Genomic DNA, 24,351 nt, shown 5'->3' with positions numbered 1-24,351 from the left:
GACTCACAGGTTCTCCATCAAGTCCTGGTAGCCCTCTCTCTCCAAAATCACCAGGAAAGCCCTGACATAAGATAGAAAAGTACATTAATGCAGTCATTTATGATGACAGATCAGTGCTTCTGAAGAAAATGGGAGCTCTGCGTAGCCATACAGTCGCCTCTTCTGAATCAGTCACATGATTTGAGGTATCATTTACTCCTGTAGCACAGATGATGTGGAACGAGTTATAAACTATAAGTTTAATACTTAAGCATAACTTTACCACTAACTATATAACTAACCAATAATAACTATCCTGACATCGCTAAGGTAACATGCTGAGCTTTGCTAAGCACAACAGGATGTGTATGGGGTCAGAGGTCAAAGGTCATGGTGATTGAGGTCTGTGCGTAAGTCTATTGTGTCCCAAGGTTAAGGGGAAATGATCCATGATCCAAATAAAATCTCTCTCTCTCTCTCACTCACACACACACACACACACACACACACACACACACACACACACACACACACACACACACACACACACACACACACACACACACACACATACACACACACACACACACACACACGTAAATCCCATAATGTAAACTGTTATGACATCCATCTACAACAATTTTAGGCTGATAATACTTTTGCAATTATTATGCATGTAGCTTATGAGATCATATTCATTTAGAGACTACATGAAACATTTGTACTTTTACCAAATCATTTATCACATTACAGAAAGTCTAATCATGGATGTGATAATGTGAAATGTGATTAAATGTTGCATGCACTTTTTGTATAAAAAAACATGGTGAGAGTTATTAAAAATTGTCTAGTTTCAGTAAAAAGACGATTAAAGAGGTAAATAAGAGAAATGTAACCAGTGGCATCACTTAAATATATTTTAATCTATTATCCTGATGTTGATAAAGTACTTGGACACACGATGTATCACGTAAAAGTATTACAAAGTTTAAAACAGCTTTCATGTCTGACACAGACACACACACACAAACACACACACACACAAGCAAACTCAAATCTGAATCTATAAAGTATGTTGAGACAAAACTTTACCGGCCTACCCATCTTGCCCCTCTTCCCAGGTGGACCAGGACTACCCTGAAAAAAGAAGAAACAAAAAGAAAAAGGCATTAATACACACAGTATTTAATTATAAAGTCAACATTAGAAAGGAAATACTGAGAAGATACTACGAGAGTTAGATCATTCAAAGCCCAACTCTGTGCGAGTGTGTGTGTTTGTGTACTCTGTTATCTTGTGACTCATCCAAACACACTCAGTTGAATGCCAGGTCCAGCTGGAAGCAGTTTCCACTTCCACAAGATCAAAACACACACACACACACACACACACACACACACACACACACACACACACACACACACACATACACACACACACACACACACACACACGCAGATGCTATAATGTCTCAATAATAGACGCTACTATCACACATTGACCAGCAGTGGGCAGCAATTGATTTAAAGTGAGTTGTGAGAGTCCACAAAAATGTCTTCCAAAATATTTACATTTATGCATTTGACTTTTATTTTAAGCGGCTTACAGTGGCATAATTTAATTGCAGTCTGCTTTTTAACATTTTGTATTTTTTTATTATTCATCATGAAAGTCCATAACAATATTATATTTTCTGAAAAAAGTCTTGTATAGTTGAAAATCATAATTTCCTGTTGTCCAAATTAGTAATTTCTGTTACTGTCAACTCTGTTACCAAGGTATAGTGTTGACAGTCATAAACTAGCAGTAATACATACACTCTCCCTCACCCCTATCTCTCTCTCTCTCTCTCTCTCTCTCACACACACACACACACACACACACACACACACACAACACTGTTAAAACTGTTAACCCTGTTACTCATGACTGTCAACACTGTTACTTGCGACTGTCAACACTATTACTAATGACTGTCAACACTGTTACTGAAAACTGTCAACCCTATTACTCATGACTGTCAACACTGTTAGGCACAACTGTCAAAACTTACTCATGACTGTCAACACTGTTACTGAAGACTGCCAACATTGTTTCTCACGACTGTGAACACTGTTACTCATGACTGTCAACATTGTTGCTCACGACTGTCAACACTGTTACTCAAGACTGTCAACACTGTTACTTGTGACTGTCAACACTGTTACTTGCGACTGTCAACACTGTTACTTGTGACTGTCAACACTCTTACTCACGACTGTCGACACTGTTACTCATGACTGTCAACACTGTAACGGAAAACTGTCAACAGTGTTACTCATGACTGTCAACACTGTAGCGCACAACTGTCAACACTTACTCATGACTGTCAACACTGTTACTGAAGACTGCCAACATTGTTTCTCACGACTGTCAACACTGTTACTCATGACTGTCAACACTGTTACTGAAAACTGTCAAAACTATTACTTACGACTGTCAACACTGTTACTCACGACTCTCAACACTGTTTCTCATGACTGTCAACACTGTTACTCATGACTGTCAACACTGTTTCTCACGACTGTCAACACTGTTACGCACGACTGTCAACAATGTTACGCACGACTGTCAACACTGTTACTCACGACTGTCAACACTGTTACTCATGGCTGTCAACACTGTAGCGCACAACTGTCAACACTGTTACTTTACTCACGACTGTCAACCCTGTTACTTACGACTGTCAACATTGTTTCTTACAACTGTCAACACTGTTACTCATGACTGTCAACACTGTTACTCATGACTGTCAACACTGTTACACACGACTGTCAACACTGTTACTGAAGACTGCCAACACTGTTACTCACGACTGTCAACACTGTTACTCACGACTGTCAATACTGTTACACACGGCTGTCAACACTGTTACTCACAACTGTCAACACTGTTACTCACGACTGTCAATACTGTTACACACGGCTGTCAACACTGTTACTCACGACTGTCAACACTGTTACTCATGACTGTCAACACTGTTACTCATGACTGTCAACACTGTTTCTCACGACTGTCAACACTGTTACGCACGACTGTCAACAATGTTACGCACGACTGTCAACACTGTTACTCACGACTGTCAACACTGTTACTCATGGCTGTCAACACTGTAGCGCACAACTGTCAACACTGTTACTTTACTCACGACTGTCAACCCTGTTACTTACGACTGTCAACATTGTTTCTTACAACTGTCAACACTGTTACTCATGACTGTCAACACTGTTACTCATGACTGTCAACACTGTTACTCACGACTGTCAACACTGTTACTGAAGACTGCCAACACTGTTACTCACGACTGTCAACACTGTTACTCACGACTGTCAATACTGTTACACACGGCTGTCAACACTGTTACTCACAACTGTCAACACTGTTACTCACGACTGTCAATACTGTTACACACGGCTGTCAACACTGTTACTCACGACTGTCAACACTGTTACTCATGACTGTCAACACTGTAGCGCACAACTGTCAACACTGTTACTCACGACTGTCAACACATTTACTCACGACTGTCAACCCTGTTACTTACGACTGTCAACATTGTTTCTTACAACTGTCAACACTGTTACTCATGACTGTCAACACCGTTACTCAGCTGTCAACACTGTTACTCACGACTGTCAACACTGTTACTCACGACTGTCAACACTGCTACTCACGACTGTCAACACTGTTACTCACGACTGTCAACACTGTTACTCACGACTGTCAACACTATTACTCACGACTGTCAACACTGTTCCTCACGACTGTCAACACTGTTACGCACGACTGTCAACACTGTTACTCACCCACTTTGGTAACAAAGTTTTACAGTAACAGACTTGACACTGAATACAGTATGATATTGTTATGACCTGAAATATCTTGTGACCCATTATGAGTATGAAATTATTGAAATAATTAAAAAATATTAGGAAAACAGAAAGGAATATAATTATTTGGATTTTATAATCACCCATGTGCATATACCGGGACTTGCTGTGATGCAAAACTCTACAAGCTGAGTTACAGGAAACATCAACTAAAGTTCAGGTCCATCCATTAATGGAAGTCTACAGGATGTTTTCATCCATTTTATAGTCCGGGAGGCAGAAAATACAGCACAGCTCTTCCCAAGGATTTAAAGCATTAATCATCACAAGCGCTGTGGGGTTATGTGTTTGAAGTACATTAACCGCATTACACAACGGCTGTTGCTGGAAAATGGTTGTGAACACATGGCTGCTGATAACTGACTTCGTCATTGAGGTTACAGATAATTATATAATTAAACTTAAAACTCACTCTTTCACCATCAGCTCCAGGTAAACCAAAAAGTCCAGGGATTCCAATGAAACCCTAGAAAAAGAGAGAGAGAGAGAGAGAGAAGGAGTGATAGAGAGATGTACTTAATAATGAGCATAGTTTAGAAAAGCCATCAAAAATATCTCTGTATTAAACAGATATCTAATGGATCATTCTGTATTTCTTGAAAAAATCTTTTTAATAATCAAGAATTAATGTCTTAAACTGTGCTCAGTTTCACCAAGCTACAATAAAAGATTTTAACTCTTTCCCCACCATTGACGAGTTATCTCGTCAATTAAGATAAATCGTTTTCCTGCCAGTGACGAGTTTTTACGGTAATCTATAATTCTGCTGTTATCCACTAGATGGCGCTCTTACCCAATTTATAAAAAAGTGAAGCATCAACTAATACAATAACATTGTAAACTTCATGTATGTTTTGATCATCTTTCTGAATGTGATCTCTAGCAAAATTCATTCACAAAAATGAAATTATTTCAGCTTTTTATCAAACATTTGGTATTTTTTAAGAAAACTACACATATTTGAGATGTGATAAAAAAGAACAAATAAAGGTAGCGGATAAAACGTGAAATGTTTGTTTGAAAGCAAATGCTCTGTTCTTTCATTTGATATATTTGTATGTTTATATATTTATAGAAGAAATTTTTCCTGGAAAGCATTTTGTGAAACGTTTGTGAAAAACTAAAAAAAAAAGGCTGGCTATGAACTCCCATAAGACTCCCACATCTTAACTTTCCACTCATGTGTTATTACCTGGGTTTTGGCTTTTAAAAATAATTTCACACTGAGTGTAAATAGAAACATACATTAGGATTTTAATAATTTCCATGACTTCTCCAGGAAATCCCAATTTTCTTTAATTCCCAGTTTTCCATGTCCGCACAAATGTGCTCTAAAACCAAATGACATGAGCTATGCTTATACCCCTATACTCTTAATGCATATGTCAACACTGGAGTATATAACATATTTATAAGTGGTTCCTAACATTACATTAAGTCTCCTTTACCATAAAAAAGCAACATCTATGCAAAAAAAACATTCTTCCGGATGTGGTCGTCCTGATGTTAAGACAGATAATCATTAGCATCCAATGGCAGTCGTCCGTGATTCACACACACAGATGAATGAAGATGAATGAACGGCGTCTTCGTGTTGATGCAGGCCATGAAGTAAGTGTATATGCCCATGGACTGCATGGTGCTGGCCTCCACAATGTAGTCCAAGGGCACATACGCTCACTTCAGGGAACAAAAGATGCACAGACAACATGCACATACAAAAAACACAACCGAGACACATGCATGTATGATAATGGGTGTGTGTTTCTGTGGTTAAAGACGGCAGGGCCTCAGTGTGATTTTAAACAGGAAATTCCAGACAAAAGGGGCGGAGCTTAGCCCGATAAAGACCCTTTAATAGTGCTCGACTACAAACGCGACAGCAAAGTAGCATAGGGGTTCATATATGTTTAGGGGAGGGTGTGTGTACGCTACTGTATATACCCTGATGCAGCTGTGATATAAATAGACCAAAAAGACAACGGGGTGATAAATGACAAATGTGTTTACGTGTGAACTTGCTAATGTGACGGGAGGAGTCTAAATTCACACAGACACACACTTACGACTCATGTTGCTGTCAACAGCAAATGAATCATGGTTATCAACGTATGCAAAGACATCTTAGATAATCACTTCACCAATTGAACCAGACCATCACAAAACCGCAAGTTTCCTAGCTACTCAGACAGCTTTAATGTAAAAATGACAGGGTAGTAAGTTGACGTCCAAAATGCAAGATGATGAAACAGGTAGTTGTGTACACACCCGAGCACCTTTCGGTCCGACAGGTCCTATTGGACCGGGCAAACCCTGGAAGAGCAAAACAGAGAGGGATCTTTAGTAAGTTTATTATCCATACACATTAATAGATCTCACGTTTGTAAATGATATAATAAAACAGGACAAATATCCAATCATATGCCCACAAGAACTAACATCCAAGCAGAAGGTATATTTACGGCTATATTTGGTTAAGTCAGTTTAGGCCAGACTGTACCGTAAAAGTAAACCTAAATCTACAGTAAAGTGCTCTTGAAATCGGTTTGTTTTACAATAATGACCATCTGACCACACAGCTTATTTAATAAATAAAGGACATGAAATATGTTGAAAATGTTTTATTTTATGTGTGCAAAGGAACTGAAACTAGGATAAATTTGGTGGGAATCGGTCACAAACAGTCATACAGTTTAGAAATCATGATACAATAAATATGCAAAATGCTTTAGGCGATCAAAATCAACAATTCCAGCGAGATCTGTAATGAGTTCATATAGTTAACATAAGCAGCCGTGGAAAGAAATCATGGCTCGTGGCTACATTTTTAAACGTATCGGTTGCGCTGATCAAGTTTTGGAACGAGTTTTTAAAACAATATGCCAATAAGCTCCGTTTCCATAACACAAACATTTTGCTTTTCAATCATGGTGGCCCCCAGATACCTTCAACAAAAATCTGTATGTGTGCCAGGGCGACATGTTGCTAAATTAATGACATATTTTCCATGAACCATCAATGCAAAACGCAGCACAAAATCCACACGTATCCATAAACAATCAGACGCACACACTTCACAGCAGAGCAAGATCTACTGCACCTGCCTGCCAGGATAGCCTTTGGCTCCAGCACTCCCTTCAGGTCCTTGTGCTCCCTGTCAAGAGAAAGATCATTGATTTTTCTCATTCGTTAAAGTGCTTAAATAAAGTCACACTTGTAATTCGTCTGTAGGCACAAAGCTACAGGTAATAAACCCTGTTGATATACAGTACAGTGATAAATACAGTATAATAATAATAATAACATGGAGGAGTGATGTGGTTGTGTGTACTATAAGTGTGTGTTGGTGCATTTTGTACATTTATATATTTACTACATTTGATGTATGCAGCACAAAACATGCAGTGCGCGTGTACTGCAGAGGACACGTTAACTGAATATTTGAAGCCGTAACGGAAAAATCTGAATGCCGTCCGTCATTTTGTCCAATTAAACTGAGAGTGATTTATTGTAACTTCACTGTTATGCTGGAATGCTGCATGCAGGTTTAATCAAATTGTTTTATTGAACATACAATTTTAAGTTTTTGACTAGTGATGTGTTGACAACTTATAAAACAAGTTGAAATTATTTAATTTAATTTATTTATTAAGCGAGAGCAATAAGTAAGCATGGGCGCGAAAAACGCTCAAAATAGGTTCAGGTTATTTTAATGCGTTTTGTTCATATTTTAACCGTAACTGTATTTTGTAATTTTCTGGCACAAATGCGATGTCTTCTGCATCATGTGATGTTAAACATGTAATGTGATGCACAGTTTGATTACAAATAAAAAGACATATTGTAGTCTATATGCTCGTCCTGTAAATTTACGATTGAAATTGTAAATGTGAAAGAAACAAGCTATTAAAGGTCTTATTAGCATTAAAATATATAATTTGGCCTGTAAAATCCACGCTTAAAGGGGACATATCATATAAATCTGACTTTTTTTCATAATTTGGTCCCCAGTGCTTCTATTAACCTAGAAAATGTGAAAAAGATCAACCCAGTAACTTAGTTTTGGTAAACCATTTTCTGCAAGCATGTTAAATGCGCTCACTGAAATTTGGCACCCCTTGTGATGTCAGAAGGGGGTCTTATTATAATAACACTGCCCCTTAATCTCCACTATCCAACCACAGCACTGCCATTTAGTGCAGAGAGAGAAAATAATTGAGTTTCAATTTTAACAAACCACAATTATGGTGATCAGTATTTGCATTATCATCGGCTTATTTGCATTTAAAAAAGACACACCCAAAAACTGCAAGTTTTGCTTACAAAGTGGCAATTTTTACATGTTATAATAAATTATCTGTTGGGTATTTTGAGCTAAAACTTACATATATGCACTCTGGGGACAACAAAGATTTATTTGACATCTTAAAAAAGTCTTGTGAAATGTCCCCTTTAAGTCTCATAATCTAATTTGAAGTTTGATTTCACATTGATTTCAATCTTTGACATGATCTTTTGAGGTTATATTTTCACAGAATGTTCTCTACATTATGTAAGACAAAAAACAGTAAATCACAAAAAATGACTTTAGCTCAGTTTTCACGGGCAGGGTAAAAACGGATTATGACAGAATTTGTACGACCAAATGACGGACAATGAATGAGTCTCACATAACTTGTGTGTGTTCCCAAATGAAACATTGAAAACAAACTAATGTGATTTTTTTAATATGTGACCCTGGATCACAAAATAAGGGTAATTTTTTTAAATTGAGATGTATTGGTCACCCGAAAGTTGAATAAATAAGTTTTCCATTGATGTATGGTCTGTTATGACAATATTTAGCTGAGGTTTGGATTGAAATGTAAAAATCTAAGGGTGCAAAAATTTAAATATTGAGAAAAAAATGCATTTAAAGTTGTCCACATGATACCCGTAGCTACACATATTACTAATGATAAATACATTTCTGATACAAAATATCTTCATGGAGCATGATCTTTACTTAATATATCCTAAGGATTTTTAGCATTAAAAATCTATCATTTTGACCTTTACAGATATACTCGTGTGACTTATGTCTGGTTTTGTGGTCCAGGGTCACACATTTCATTGCTTTAAGACAGCAACAATACGATTACTGTAGATGGAAAGCAATTTAAGATTTTGTTGAAGTCTGCTCCTTCTCACATCTTTCTCCAGTAATATCATGCGAGTCTCCTTTAGTTTCAGATGAGATCTCAACAATGTCAACAACTATGCTCTGAAGCAATGGACTTTTACTGAAAGTCAACCATTGTTTCACTTCTGTCCCTTTTTATTTCCCTTAAGGAATTTTAGGAGGTATCTGTTTTCCAAACAATGGAACATTGGGAAGTGTTCAGGAAAGACATATCTTTGCAGTTTATTTTGATGAGACGAGAGTTATAAAAGAGCAGTATTTCAGCAAATAAACATTGCTGGGTGTTTGTGTTTGCTTGTATTTACTCTCTCTAAACTTTGACGTCCAATTCACCTTAAAATCACCTTTAAATAACATTAAGCGTTAATTACGTTTTTTATATCTGAAAGCGAGTGTGTGTTTGAAAGGTAAAACGTGTGTGTACCTGTGTGCAGGGGCGTCAGTTTGTTTTGAAAAGTGGTGGGGACAAAAGATCAGATGAAAAAACATTATAGCAGGATGGGAAAAATATTGAATAACGGCGCATCAAAAATGGGCATAAAACCCTCAACAATGTCGACTTCACATGTAACAGTCCCTGCAAAACCAGTTCAACCGAACAGTGCCAAAGCACCATACTATAGACAGCAGCGCGTTAAGTCAATGATTACAATGAAATTCATTACATATGTAAAAGAAAACACACTATAAGCACACAACGCAACATATGTGGACCACAAAACCAGTCGTACACTGCAAAAAATTATTTTCAAGAAAATAATTTCTTTGCATTTTTGTCTTGTTTTCAGTAAAAATAACAAAAAATTCTTAAATTAAGATGCTTTTTCTTGAATTTAAGGATTTTTTGATATTTTTACTGAAAACAAGACAAAAATACTAAGATTTTTTTTCTTGAAAATCTGACTTTCTTTCTTATCATTTTTGTCTTGTTTTCAGTAGAAATATCTAAAAATTCTTAAATCAAGATGTATTTTCTTAATAAGCAAAATGACGTAAAAAAATAAGTCTAATTTTTAGACAAAAACTATACAATTTAAGTGAATTTGTGCTTAAAACAAGCAAAAATATCTGCCAATGGGGTGAAAAAAATTTGCTTAAATTAAGTGTTTAAGAAAAAAGAAATCTTATATTTAGATTTTTTTCTCACCCCATTGGCAGATTTTTTTGCTTGTTTTAATCACAAATTCACTTAAATTGTATATTTTTTGTCTAATTTTTGCAGTGTAACTCGCACAGGTATTGTTTGATTTTTCAGAACATTTTAACCAAATGCTTTCAAAAAGTGGTGGGGACAAAATCAGACATTTCAAAAAGTGGTGGGGACATGTCCCCAGCGTCCCCAGTGTAAATGACACCTATGCCTGTGTGTGTTTGTTTGTGTATAAGTGTTTGTATGTTTATTACTCACTGGTTCCCCAGGGAGGCCTGGTGGTCCTGGATGGCCTTTTTGCCCCTGTACAAAAAGACGACACATGATGACTTAGTAAAAAAAGTTTTCACACAAACACACACGCATGCATGCACATCTCCTGCAGGGTATCTGCGTTTTACAGATCCATTAATATAGACAAAATTCATCTGTAGTCAATCTGTAAAACCAGTTCAACATTATCTATCATCTGCGAGTGTGTACATCTGTACAGTATGTTAAACTCAAGTTTGTATTTGCATGCATGCATGTGTGTGTGTGCAGTAAGTGGGTTTCAGTGACCAAGCGTATGCGTGTGTGTATATATGAAAGATATAAATGTTTTCCTGCTGGAGTCAAGCTCCCACGAGTAACACAGACGCAATATTGTGCTGACTACAGCAAGACGTTTACACCAAACGGAAAATACGCATCAAAGGTGGAACAGAGAGAGAGAGAGAGAGAGAGAGAGAGAGAGAGAGAGAGAGAGAGAGAGAGACCTTACAAGCAGGGCAGTAGACAGGAAAGAAAAAAAAGGATAAACTGAGAAAAAGAAAAAGAGGGAAGATTTTCCGTGTCGTGGTTACACACAAACCACACTGTGGATTTGGTTCTTATTACAACAGTGATGTGCAGAACATGTATTAATCCAGCTATGTAGCATTTACAGAGACAGACAGACAGACAGACAGACAGAAGGATGCATGGACAGACAGAAAGAATTCACATAAAAACATAAAACTAACCCTCAATGAAACACAGGCACTTCTCCCTGCCAAATGTGTGAAATCCTACCTGTCATACTCCATGTTACAGGGAAATCTGTTTCTTCCATTACATTTGTTTGTGGGAAATCCAAACCCTAATTTTTACATTTACCTCCCCATTTCAGTGAACAACCACAAACACATAAGCATGCACACACACATCTACGGTTCAACACAACTTACAAGTTTGTTAGTTTTGTATGTTATTATTTTGCAATTAAAGGAATATTCCACTTACATTCTGAAAGTTTACTCACCCTCAATGTCATCCAGGAAGATGTTGATGTCTTTCTTAGTTCAGTCGACAAGAAATTAAGTTTTTTGAGGAAAACATTCCAGCATTTTCCCATATAGTGGACTTTAATGATTTACATTTTCAATGCTACTTTAAAGGGCTCTAAATGATCCCATCCGAGACATAAGGGTCTTATCTAGTTAAAGATCGCCATTTTTGCAAATAAAAATAAAAAATTACTTTTAAACCACAACTTTTCGTCTTGCACTAGCCGTGTGATGCGCCAGTGCGACCTTACGTATTACGTAATCACGTTGAAAGGTCAAGCATGACGTATGCGAAACAACCGCTCCAGTGTTTACAAGTGTGTTGAAAGAGGAGCGTTCAGACGTTGCTGTATGTGGAATGATACCAATTCATGTCTTTAAGAGAAGAAAAATAATGATCATTTCGATAGATAAGACCCTTATGCCTCAGTTGGGATCGTTTAGAGACCTTTGAAGCTGCATTGAAACTTTAAACTGTTGAGTAAAGTCAACTATATGGAAAAAAATCCTGGAATGTTTTCCCCTAAAAACGTAATTTCTTTTCGACCGAAATAAAACAGACATGAACATTTGGATGACATGGGGATGAGTAAATTATCAGGATTTGTTTTCAGGAGTAATCCTTTAAGGGTCCTTTTAATTATTCATTTACTACTTGCATCATTTATCACATTGCTATAGGGAAGAATCTGTGTGCTAAAGCATCCAATCTGACTTATTAACCCAGTTAAAGGGATAGTTCACCCAAAAAGACTTTATTCAGCATTGTCTTCTCTTCCCTCTGTTGTGAAGGGCATGCGTGAGACTAAAGTCACGTGGATGCAGTGACGCGGATGACGTGTTATCCTCAGACCTGTTTGCAAAGTTTTTTTCCAAACTTACAGCGTGCGTCTTCCTCAGATTGTAAACGAAGCCCGGGCGCACATAAAAACAAAGAAAAACAGCTGGGGCGCACCAGATAACACGTCAGCCGCTTCACTGCAGTCACGTGACTTTAGTCTCGCGCTTCACAACAGTCATATTTTTTTTTATTTTTGGACCAAAATGTATTTTGGATGCTTCAACACATACTAACTGACCCACTGATGTCAAATGGACAACTTTGATGATGTTTTATTACCTTTCTGGACATGGACAGTATACCATGCATAGATTTTCAATGGAGGGTCAGAAAGTTCTCGGACTAAATCTTAAACATTTTAAACTGTGTTCAGAAGATGAACGGAGGTCTTACGAGTTTGGAATGACATGAGGGTGAGTCATTAATGACATTATTTTCATTTTTGGGTGAACTATCCCTTTAAAGAGTTTGATTTCTCATGCTAAACATGAGCAAAGGTTAAAAAAGCAGTTGGACATGTCTCTATGCCAAACACACTCCTTTGCTTTTCTACAAGTTTCAGAAAGTTTTTTTCAACTTTTTGATCTGTTTTGTAACGAGTCCCGGGAGTACAGTGGAACTCCTTATATGGACACTTTAACCGGAATAGCACGCACACACACACCAACCAAGAGCTGACAAGAAATTGAGGTATTGTTGACAATTGGCACGCTAGTGCATATATTGTAAACAACACGAACATGTAGTGAATCATAAATTATCTAGAGATAGTGGGATGAGTGTTTTGTGACTCAGGTTTATTTGGAAAGTATTGGTACAGTAGTGTTTTATAAATTTGATAAAACTAAACACGTCATTATACTGCATGTATATTGTCATCGTAAACCACGTATACCAGCACACACACACACATCCATGGTAACACACAAGTAAAACACACACACACACACACACACACACACAAAACTGTGGCAGCCATTCTCAACCAGTCTAATTGATTATTACTGACTTTATCCATCAGTTGTTTTTAGCTCTAAAGGAAACCATGCTCATGAGCTAATGCACGTGTTTACAGTTTTCTAGAAAACCTCCAATACAAACACACACAGATACACAAGAAACTGTAAACAATATTACAGTAAAACAGCTGAGTTTAAAACTACACTAATCATACACAGATGAGATGCAAACACACACACACACACAAATGAGCGTAACACAGTTACTCATAGTGCATCACTGTATGGTTTTCAATAGTCTAGTGTAATGTGTGTGTGTTTTAGTAAAACCATGTGATGGACGACTCATTGGGGATTCCCTATAGTATTTATACTGGGTTTCCATGGACAGAAGATTGGGTGTTTTTGAGTGTTTGTGTGGTCCTGTAAGCAAAAATCTAAGCAGGTTGTGTTTAAAATATGTGTGTTAAATGTAAAAAATTATTAAACCAAAATGGAAATCAAAGAGAACGATATTGGCAATGCATAATAATCTGAGTGTTTATTGATATTTTACCTTGCGGCCTTCCACACCAATTAAACCAACAGGACCGAGCAAACCAAGATCTCCCTGCAAACACATCAAAACACACAAAAATACATTAGAACCCTAAAAGAGGTGCTGGTGTTGTTTATGTCTTTGTTTGTTTGTTTGTGTGTGTGGTCCTGTCATATTCCTAAAGTTCAGAAAAAAACATTGGGTCTCTTTCACTAATAATTGCATATGTTTTCCTATTTATTTAACTTCTCACGAAAACTTTCAGCCTAATTCACAACACGTGCGTACGCACATGAACTTGTTCCTATACTGGTTCTTACATTAGTGAGTTTGGACCGTTCTACATGAGCAGCCACGCACCTGAGGTTGTCAATTTGCATAAAACACGCCCCCAATCTAGCTCCATATAAGGGCTTTCCGCAGCGCTGGTCCACAGAAAGTTAAAGAGCAGTTTGTCAACGAAGCTATGGTACCATTAAAGTATTGGATGCGATAACAAAGACATTTATTAATATGACATCTAATTAATATGACAGAGACGCGCATCTGTATCTAAAATAAAACAGACAGGAGATCAAGTGATTGACATTTAGACTTTTCATTAAATTTACAAGACGTTTACATTAGGCATTAAGCAGATGCTTTCATATAGAGATTAAAAAAGTTAGGAAGGAAAGTGTGAAGATTTGTCATTATGCACATCTTCTTTATATGTGTAGAAAAAATAAGTAGGCTATAATAATGTATAATAAAAATAGAACTTGTCCAGACTGATAGTTGGAGGGGGCGGGATCAACAGTGGCTCCGCCCAATCTGTCTAGCTGACATCATCAGAGAAGGATCGCCACAAGAGGGCGGAAGTACATTTCAGATTTTGATTAAAGATTATGAGAGCACATGAATTAAAAAATACCAGTTTAAAACAGTAAAGGTGATTGTTTAAACAAGACTAGCTAAAGACCAGTTTTAATCAGCCAGCATGTACTAAACTCAGTGAGCAGCTTTACTGGATTTGCATATTTGTGTTGAGAAAGTTGTAGTTAACAATCCCTTAACTAATGTTTCACAGGAGCTCATCTTTCATCATGTGTAAAAATAAACGTTAATATATTTCTGACTCGCTGACTATGACATTGTGGAACAAGTTTATGTGTTTTCTTACTTTTTCTCCCTTTGGTGCTTTTCCAGGAGAGAGTCCAGGGTCTCCTTTTTTCCCCTAAGATAATAATTGACAGAGAAAATGAGAGGAATACATCACAGAGCAAGACTTTTACAGTTTCTAAGCAAAATGAGTAATGATTGTCTGAAGTCTGGTGGATTTTTCATCTGTTTTTAAATGCTTGCAACTCTTATGACCTGAAGTTGAAAAAAGTCGTATATGTTTGTGTTAACATGTAGCCGTGTTTGTCAAAGACAGAGGATATGTTGAAGAGCATGTTGCAAGTATAACATTAGGCTGTTATACCTTAACCAGGTTAGTCTTTAAAGCCTGCCTGAAATAATGAATCGCAAACTAATACAGGCCTACTCGGCAGTTTACCAACTTTGTTTTATTTACAACCATGAATGGGTCGAAGCAATCGCCCAGCAGGACACTGCATGCACAAATACACACACTTTTAGTGAAGCTGTCTTGGTTTATGGCCCCTCCTTAATATTATATCATCGGAAAGACTTTCCAGGACCTGCTGGGTTTCTCTTAGGTCCAGATAAATCAACATATTTGCATGCCGGAGTTGTGTATGACTGATCTACTGAGTTTTGTGTAAAGGCCAACAGCAGTAGGTTATCATGTGATGAGTATAACAGAAACACACGGAGATAAGCAGGCCAATGCAGAGGTTTATCTGACAGTAGGTGAGGTACCTTAAGCCCTGGAGGACCTGATCGACCTGGCTTGCCATGTGGTCCTGGGGGTCCCTACAGGAAAAGACAAACAAACAAAACACATGTAAGAAGTAAACAAGCTACCAAATGTGAAGGGTCTTTGGTTCCAGACACATACTTCATTTAGGAATGACCCTGGTCCACAAAACCAATCATTTAAACATCATCTAAAAGCTAAATAAAAAAACTTCCCATTCATGTATGGATTGTTAGGATAGGACAATATTTGCTCGAGATATAACAATTTGAAAACCTAAGGAATCTAAGGGTACAAATAAATCAAAATATTGAGAAAATCGCCTTAAAAGTATTACTGGGAATTATGTTGTGACTAAAGAAAATAAACTAAAGCTAGGTAATATTTTAGGATCTTTACCTTGGGTTCACACCAGCTGAGTCTGAGGCGTCAAATACGCGTCTACTGCGTCTAGTTTATTGCCCCTTGAAAATTTTGAGTTAACTCGCTTCATTCGCGCATGAAAGCCGCGCGTGAAATTCTAGTCATTGAGACTCTGCTCGCTTCCTGTAATCACATCACTAGAGCAAGCTCCTGATTGGTTAATGCATCGTGTTTTTCCGTCAAAGTTCAATTTTTTCAACTCGTGCGATTGGTTCAATTCGCGCCATTCACGTGAACTAGACGCACGAATGAGCCGGAATCGCGTCTACCGTACCACGCTAAACGCCTCATTCGCGCCGCGAGACCTCCAGACGCGCATCAACGCGTCTTCACATTGACTTAACATTGAAATCACTCGCGCTTGATGCCTCTACCGCGGCTGGTGTGAACGCAGCATCATAGTAGTCTGCCTTTTGTCTAGGATTTGTAATAAAGTAAACAGTAATGTGCAAATATCTTAGGCCTCAATGGATTTGTTGTTTTTGGTATAAATGACTATATACAATTATTTCTCTGTCTCTTTATTACAATACAATCAGAAAAATACTTGTTTGAAATATTAAAGCGCAAAATAAAATGTTAAGCTAAAGTGTGAAGTATTTAAAGGGATAGTTCGGCCAAAAACGATATTAAACCCATGATTTACTCACCCCCAAGCTGTCCGAGTTGCATATGTCCATCGTTTTTCAGACAAACACATTTTCGGATATTTTAGAAAATATTTTAGATCTTTCTGTTGATTAAATGTAATGTTACGGGGTCCAGCAATAGTCCACGACCTTCAAGTCCAAAAAAAGTGCGTCCATCCTTCACAAATTAAATCCAAACGGCTCCAGGATGATTAACAAAGGTCTTCTGAGGGTAATCCGTGCGGTGTTGTTGTAGAAATATCCATATTTAAAATGTTATTAATGTAATTAACTACCTTCCGGTTTCGCCGCCATCTTAGAGTCATCCGCATTCAGGATGAGCGCTTACGCAGCAAACAGCGGTTTCTCTGTTGCTGCTCTGTCCCCCGCACTCCGAATTTGTCATACGTCACTAAGAAAAGTGCGTACACTACGCTAATACTCTCTCCTGAGTCTAAGATGGCGGCGAAACCGGAAGGTATTTATTTATGTTAATAACATTTTAAATATGGATATTTCTACAACAACACCGCACGGATTACCCTCAGAAGACCTTTGTTTATCATCCTGGAGCCGTTTGGATTTAATTTGTGAAGGATGGACGCAATTTTTTTGGACTTGAAGGTCGTGGACCCCGTAGCATTACATTTAATCAACAGAAAGATCTAAAATATTTTCTAAAATATCCGAAAATGTGTTTGTCTGAAAAACGATGGACATATGCAACTTGGACAGCTTGGGGGTGAGTAAATCATGGGTTTAATATCGTTTTTGACCGAACTATCCCTTTAATGTGAGTTCAACTTACAATACACAATAGCATGAACCTGCACGATCTCTTAAACCTAAATTAAATTAAATCCTAACTTTTAATCGAATGACTTCTTAAAAAGCAGATGTGTTTAGTGCCAAAAAAGGTCAACACCAAAAACTGACTTTTACCAGAGGACATTTTGTTAAAAACATATTGGACAGAGATCAGACTAGTCCTAGACTAAAATAAATGTAAGAGGTGTCCAAACTGAAAACAACTTGCACTGACATATCTTAAAATACATCAGTGCGCTTTGTTTTGTCTAAAAATGCACAACAGTAATGTTTTTAGTAAAGAACGTTTGTTAAAACTAGTTATATTTTCTAAGGCCTATGTCAGGACTCTGCCTTGAAGTCTTGTTAAATTAGTATTTTGTCATGGTGGCAGAGTTCTGGCAGTCCCTGGCCTTGTGTGGAGGTTCATGCCTTGTTTTTGTGTTTGGCATGTGCCTCCGGTGTCTTGTCATTTGTCCCCGCTCCCTCGTCCGCCTGCTTATTGTTAATTATTACTTATTCCCATCACCTGTTTCCCACTCGTTATCTTGTTTGGTTTATTCTATTTAATGTCAGTGTATCTTTAGTTCTGTGCAGGATCATTGTGTTATGTTGTGTCGAGTTCTCTTGTTCCATGTATATTTAGAGTCTAGTTACCCAGTCTAGTTGTAGTGTTATCTGTCAAGTATTTCGTGTTTCATGTTTCATACCCCCTCGTGGGTCTTTGTGTTTCTTGTTAATAAAGTGTTTTCTGTTTTTTCCCCGACATCGTCTGCATTTGGGTTCATCTGTCCTGCTAATCCTCACAGCCTAGTCCTGGCTTAAGTCCGGAAAACCATAATTTTTTAACATTTTGTGATATGTCCTGTGTTTTTGTTTGTATCTTCGTAAAGAAAGCTTTGTAAAACTTGCTAAGAGAAAGAAGATGGTGGGGTGCAAGACTTTTGCAATACTGTACTCTGCATAATTCAACTTTATTTAAAGGTGTAGCGGAGGATTTTCTCAAATTTTAGAAAAGAACCGCCTTCTTCACTTTAAAAAAAAATGCAATTGTTTAACACTCCTGATTGACAACTAGGAGGACCAATAGTCTTTATGATCCACCCGGAAAAAGAAAATCATCCGCAATACCTTTAAGGAGTTCCCATTTGCTATTTTTTCTGCATTTCATCTTCGGTCCAAGTCATGCATATCTAAAACATTGGTCTACTATAAAATTCTGTTAGTAATGAAAGAAATAATGTTGGCAAAATTATATTTTTTTTATATAAAACTTATGTAAAACACGTGCAAGTTTAAATCAAATTGGTTATGCAAGTCAACTGAAAATACAATATTAAGTTTTTACTAGCATAAAGTTGACATAACTTTTAAACAAGTTGAAATTATTGAGCAATTTGATACGTTGAAGTAAAACTTAAAATTTGTTTTACTGTGTAGATTTCATGAGTAACATTTCAGTCGAGTGACCCACTAAATACACATACAAATGCATACATGTTTGGGTGCTATGTTATGTGCTTTAAAAGTGTTTTCATAATGTTTGTATGTGTAAATGTGTGTGAGCCTGGCTTAGTCTTGGCTAACCTTACTGAAAGTCTTCTTTGTTTAACTAACAAGAACACACACAGACTAACGTACGCATTTAACACGAGAAGGGTGCCGGCTGAACAAGGCCCTGCAGTCAGACTTTATAACACATGGTCTAAAATACTAACACACACTCATTCACACCTGCACACACACACTACACAGAGAGATCTCACGGCGTTCCTTTGACGCGTGAACACTACATGCTGACTACGCTTGCTAAAACAACACTTCACATCCACACATCCCATCAACAAAGGTCAAAGTCCATGCAAAGTCTCATGGGTCTACAGAGGTTTGCGTTTGATGATGCTTAAAGAAGATCCTTCATGAATATACTCTCTACCAAATACTAAAAATCATCAATGCGAAATTAAATGACTACTCACACAATGCATGGTTTTACAAGACACACAGGTCATATGGACTTCATTGCATTATACGGAGCTTGTTGTTGTCACCGCCACCCACTTTGAATCATTTTGTGTGTCACTAAAAAGTTACAGCTGACACAAGGGTTGTTTTGTTTCTTTTCATCTGCCACCCAAGAGAGAAATGACAATAAAACCTCTTGACCACCACTTGACCTTGTCACATCTGGACACGGGTCTCTAAATAAATCTCAATGCACATCTATAGGAGTTTTCCCTACTCATTTCATCATCTCCCATGTGGAAAAATCCCAAGTCAGCACATGATCAAAGGTGCAAACTAGAAAAGTAATGTGCTAAAGTTTACATTTATGCATTTGTCAGAGGTTTTGATCCAAAGTGACTTATAATGCATTACACTGTATATTTAATCAGTATGGTTCAAACCCATGACCTTTTGCACTGCTAATGCAATGCTCTACCACACATAGTCATACAGGACCAGTTTAAATTTAAAAGTGAAACATAAACATAAAAAAACAGAAAGACAGACTGGTTTGTGTTTCATTCAGAGGTCAGATTGACCTGCTAACCAGATCAAATCCAAACATACAGTAAAAAAGATCATTAAAACACAACGTGTATACCGTGTGAGATGTTTTATAAGGGACGGCACTTTAAATACTTCCTGTTTATATCTGGAGGTCAAAGGTCAAGGCTGACACACACACACACACACACACACACACACACACACACACACACACACACACACACACACACACACACACACACACACACACACACACTCACCCGAGGTCCTCTCTTCCCTGGCTGCCCCGGTTTTCCTGGAGGTCCCTGAATTCCCTGTGAAACACAAGAAGAGTGAACTTATCATACACACTTTAATACACTACACTGTGTGTCTTTGTATAGGTGCACCAGCGCTGCAGGTCTCTGTGACTAAACATGGCAACAGGAAACAGGAAGTCATTGCAGGGAATTTCCTTTTTCGGATAATGCGCTATATACAGAGACACTGTATCCAACTGTGTGCGTTTAAAGGGACGAAGGGGGGTCTCTTTGGCCTATTTTTGCCTCAACCCATAAAAAGAAAAATCTCATCTATTTCTCCTCGACATCAATGAGATGAAATGGAGAGCAAATGGAAACTTCGGCTTATGTCTCCTGTATCTCAGATATTATACCTGAGTTTTAGAAAAGATCTCAACAACGAGCTCAACAACAAGTCTGCATTCAAAAGTCAGTATTATTGAAGATTTCAATAAGAGCTCAAACATTTCTCATCATATCCAGATTATTTAACCTGTACAGCACCACATTACTAATATATATTTCATTTGTTTTTAAAAGTAATGAAACTTAAAGGGGACATATCATGAAAATCTGACTTTTGTCATGTTTAAGTGCTATAATTGGGTCCCCAGTGCTTCTATCAACATAGAAAATGTAAAAAAGATCAACCCAGTAACTTAGTTTTGATAAACCATTCTCTGCAAGCATGCGAAAAAATAGGCAATTGAAATCTGGCTCCCCTTGTGATGTCAGAAGGGGATAATACCGCCCCTTAATCTGCACTTTCCAACCACGGCACTACCATGTAGTGCAAATAGAGAGAGAGAGAGAGAGAGAGAGAGAGAGAGAGAGAGAGAGAGAGAGAGAGAGAGAGAGAGAGAGAGAGAAATAATCGGCAAACCACCATTATGGTGATCAATGTTTGCATTATCATCAGCTCATTTGCATTTTAAAGGACACACCCAAAAACAAGATTTTTTTTGCTCACACCTACAAAGTGGTAATTTTAACATGCTATAATAAATCATCTGTGGGATATCTTGAGCTAAAACATCACATATATGTACTCTGGGGACACCAAAGATTTATTTTATTATGTAATGAAAGTAGAAAGTGGTGGGCAACAATTAATCGCGATTAATCGCATACAAAATAAAAGTGAGTTTTTGCATAATATATGAGTGTGTGCTGTGTGTAATTATCATGTTAATATTAGGGCTGTCAAAATAAACGCATTAATAACGCGTTAACGCTAATTCATTTTAACGGCACTAATTTTATTAACGTGCGATTAACGCAACACGCAATTTCTGTTTGACCCACAGCTGGATGAACTGAGACGCAGCAAGTGACCCGCGCTGTCTAGATGAGACGAAGCTTTTTTAAACCCTTGCATTAGTATACAGTATCTTAAAGCAGTCTGTCTCAATGTCAAAATTAAACAATAAAAGAAAAACATATATGTAACATATATTGATATTGTTTTTGCTCTGCGTAAACAGGTATAGTTCTGTCATGCTTTGTCATATTCCATATTGTTCCAATTGTTTTGAAGTTTTTTAATAGAGAATGTTAAAATATAAATGAAACCTTTTTGAAAATTTGCTCATCCCAACTCAATTTGCCAGCACAGGTCACAAATGATGCAGCAGCAAACAGAAATGGAGAAAGAACAAGGTCTTCTAAAGGGAAAATCATATATAAAACTATGGCTGATGGTTCTGTTGAAAATGTAAACAGGCTATTGTAGACATACATTTGCATATAGCATATATATTATCCAAATTCATGCTGATTAGAGCATTAAAAACTTGAAAAGTGTTACATTTAGGTAAATTTAGAACAGATAAAAATGTGCGATTAATTTGCGATTAATCACGAGTTAATTCATGAAATCATGCGATTAATTGCGATTAAATATTTTAATCTAATGACAGCCCTAGTTAATATAAATACACACACACACACACACACACACACACACACACACACACACACACATTAATGTATGCATTTAAGAAACATTTACATGTGTATATATATTTATATTTTTTTCTATATATTCTATATTATATATAATTTAAAAACATTGATATATAAATAAAAACTCTAAAAAGTATTTGTGAAATGTATTGTGTTTAAATATACATAATTATTACATACAAAAAACAACCAATACATATATACTATGCAAAAACTCTTATTTTGTATGCGATTAATCACAATTAATCGTTTCCCACCACTACACTATACATATTTGTACTGTATTATATTGCATTCAACATTTTAAAGTTACCAGGCTTTTGACTGACGATTGCTCTGATTGAAAGAATATTAAATCTCTTCAAATGGTGATAAACATTTCATCTACGCTATATGGCCCAGTCCTAACCAGTACACAATATATAAATATAGTTAAAAAATAGTCTCTCTCTGACCCCACCTCCACAGGCACAGGATGAAAGACTTCCATTGAGAACAGAAGATGTGTGAGAGAGCTTGTGTGTGTGTTTATGTTAAGAATCTCAAAAGTCTACAGTCGTGCCTCTGTTGATAGAGGAGGGGGGATGGAGGTTTCTCACCCACATATACATACACACCCACCCACCCACAGACCCCTATGTACGTGGACACATCCTCAAAGTGTTGAATGAACACTGAGATTCTCCCATGATGTAATATTGCTTATGTAGTATACACTTTTAAAAATAAAGGTGCTACACGATGCCATAGAAGAGCCATGCAAGATTTCATATATAAACATTAACATATGAAGAACCTGAAGGATCCTTATAGTGGAAAAGGTTTCTGACTATAGACATTTTACTAGACTATACAATGTTAGGGAAGAAATGGCTCTTTTAAAACAGAATAATTCTGTGGGGAACCCACATTTCTACCCCAAAGTGTACTACTCTTATTATATATATAGTAAGGAGTATGCTTAAAAGCACATGAGGCCATAAACACATCTATTGCATTCAAAATAATGCTTACTTTAGCATGGAATAATATGAAAAATATGTACATTTTATATATGGTTTAACATATTACGTTTGGCAAAATGTTGAAAATACGTTGGAAATTTATCCTACCAAACAGCAACTTTCCGGTCTTTCTTGAATCCAACACGTGACTTAAGATCCAACACGAACTGCAATTCATCTACGGGCCATTAGAGACAGGTTTCAAAAGGGAGTCAATCCCATAGACCCCCATGTTAAAATGTCCAACTTTACAGCAGAAAAAATATGTTTACAGCCTGCAAAGATGGCGACTGGCGGCTCCACCCACTTTGGGCTTCAAAAATGCTCAAAAACCTACGGGTGACGTCACCACGGACACTACATTCATTGTTTTGTACAGCCTACAGTATGATCTGTACTTAATGTTACATATTTTTGGTTAAAATAAAAGCAGTAAAAATCACAATTCACAACTTTCCTCCTACCTTACCCTAATTCACAGACAGCAGTTAACTTATCTTAACCTTTTCCCCACCAATGACAAGCTATCTCGTCAATTAAGAGAAAACATTTCCCTGCCAATGACGCTTTCCTGATGAGTTTTTACGGTAATCTGTAATTCCGCTATTAACCACTAGATGGCCCAATTTATAAAAAACGGAAGAAAAAAATAATTTAACAACATTTTAAACCCTGTGTATGTTTTGATTCTCATTCTGAATCTGATCTCTAACAAAATTCCTTTACAAAAATGCAATTATTTCAGTTTTTTGCTCATTTTTTTTTTTTTTTTAGAAACCTACCCATATTTAAGAGGTTATAAAAAGAGAACAAATGCAGATATGATGAAAGTTTTTTCCCGTTTTGTTTGTTTATTTGTTTAAAAGCAGAGGGTCTGTTCTTTCACTTAATATACTTGTATGTTTTACAATTTTGCAAGTAATCGCAGTTTAACTTCAACCTATGTAAAAAAAAATGAATCTGAGAGTAACGTGCGATT

General features: G+C 37.0%; 1 protein-coding gene across 1 annotated transcript in view; it reads right to left on the bottom strand.

Moving 5' to 3' along the window:
* Positions 1-24,351, bottom strand: part of col27a1a (collagen, type XXVII, alpha 1a) — a 62,852-nt gene that overhangs the window by 26,316 nt on the left and 12,185 nt on the right. The window contains exons 4-13 of the mRNA XM_065243715.2: positions 20,383-20,436; positions 15,752-15,805; positions 15,048-15,101; positions 13,904-13,957; positions 10,499-10,543; positions 7,009-7,062; positions 6,177-6,221; positions 4,321-4,374; positions 1,072-1,116; positions 8-61 (exon numbers count right to left, since the gene is read on the bottom strand). Of these exons, the coding sequence (XP_065099787.1) occupies positions 8-61; positions 1,072-1,116; positions 4,321-4,374; positions 6,177-6,221; positions 7,009-7,062; positions 10,499-10,543; positions 13,904-13,957; positions 15,048-15,101; positions 15,752-15,805; positions 20,383-20,436 (513 nt within the window). The remainder of the gene's footprint in view (positions 1-7; positions 62-1,071; positions 1,117-4,320; positions 4,375-6,176; positions 6,222-7,008; positions 7,063-10,498; positions 10,544-13,903; positions 13,958-15,047; positions 15,102-15,751; positions 15,806-20,382; positions 20,437-24,351) is intronic.

This window comes from Paramisgurnus dabryanus, chromosome 18 (genome assembly GCF_030506205.2).
Source record: "Paramisgurnus dabryanus chromosome 18, PD_genome_1.1, whole genome shotgun sequence".
NCBI lineage: Eukaryota > Metazoa > Chordata > Actinopteri > Cypriniformes > Cobitidae > Paramisgurnus > Paramisgurnus dabryanus.
Note: the sequence above shows the minus strand (reverse complement) of the source record. Positions and strands in the feature narration are given on the sequence as shown.